At 40.3% G+C, this 1189-nt stretch overlaps 1 protein-coding gene across 1 annotated transcript in view; it reads left to right on the top strand.

Annotated features, from left to right (window-relative positions):
• The window catches only part of LOC106873827 (uncharacterized), a 10033-nt gene that overhangs the window by 6518 nt on the left and 2326 nt on the right, over positions 1–1189 (top strand). The window contains exons 2-3 of the mRNA XM_014921336.2: positions 305–446; positions 658–703. Coding sequence (XP_014776822.1) covers positions 305–446; positions 658–703 — 188 coding nt within the window. The remainder of the gene's footprint in view (positions 1–304; positions 447–657; positions 704–1189) is intronic.

Genomic DNA, 1189 nt, shown 5'->3' with positions numbered 1-1189 from the left:
CATGTATAGAAGATGGAGTATATATATATATATATATATATATATATATAGTAGACTTACTTGCAAAAAAGGACGTGTGCGAAGTGGCTTTCCGTTTTCCTATGTGTTCGTTCCGTTGTCTGTAGTTTATTGTTCTAACGTCCTGTACCCTGATATGCATGTATATACACATGTAGATGTAAGTATGTACATATATGTGTGTATACATGTATATATATTCTTTGTATTATATATATATATATATATTTACATGCGTGTGTGTGTGTTTACACAATATATTATTTATCTTTACTACATGTTGCAGGTTATTCTGTTTGTCGGTGCCGTGTCGTTTTCACTCTATTGCTACATGTTCTTTGACAACGTACACTTCCACACGTTGAATGCCTACGCCCACCTCGGTTATTCAGAAGCTCAGCACCTTGTTGGACAACGCTATCTAAACGGTTAGTTCAGCCTTTTTCTCTCATTCTGTTGTCTCTCCTTCCCTGTTTCTTATTCGGCTTCCCATTCTCTCTGTCTCTGTTTGTCTCGCTGTATGTATGTGTGTATGTGTGTGTATTTGAGTGCGAATGTATGTGAGTGAATGGCCTTTCTCATGCCATCTAATCACTTTACGGCCATGCTACAGCATGTTACTTCTGCTGTCCTCTCTAGGTATTGGCACCGAGAAACACCCAGAGAAAGCCATGATGTGGTTCAAGTAAGTTCTTCAAATGATTCTTTTTCATTGTTTTATTATTTTTTACTTGTTTTAGTCATTGGACTACGGCCATGCTGGAGGCACTCGTTTTGTAGAGTTTAGCCTCAATACATTCGGCCCCGCAAACCGCATATTCCGTCTACCGGTTACATTTTACCGATTCAATAAATTACGAGGGACATAGACAACCCGACACCGGTTGTCAAGCGGGGGTGATGGAAGATAAGAACAAAGACACGCGCATGCTCATACACACACATACGCACACAGAGACAGACACAGACACACAGACACACACATGCATGCACACGCACACACGCACATACACAAACACACACATGCACGCATATGCACATGCACACACAAACGCACACACTCTCACACACATGCACGCACTCACGCACACACGCGTGCACATCCCCACACACGTACACATAAATATACATACGTACGCATGTTTGTATATATATATATATATATATATAT

This window comes from Octopus bimaculoides, chromosome 25 (assembly GCF_001194135.2).
Source record: "Octopus bimaculoides isolate UCB-OBI-ISO-001 chromosome 25, ASM119413v2, whole genome shotgun sequence".
In the NCBI taxonomy this organism is placed as follows: Eukaryota; Metazoa; Mollusca; class Cephalopoda; order Octopoda; family Octopodidae; genus Octopus; species Octopus bimaculoides.
Note: the sequence above shows the minus strand (reverse complement) of the source record. Positions and strands in the feature narration are given on the sequence as shown.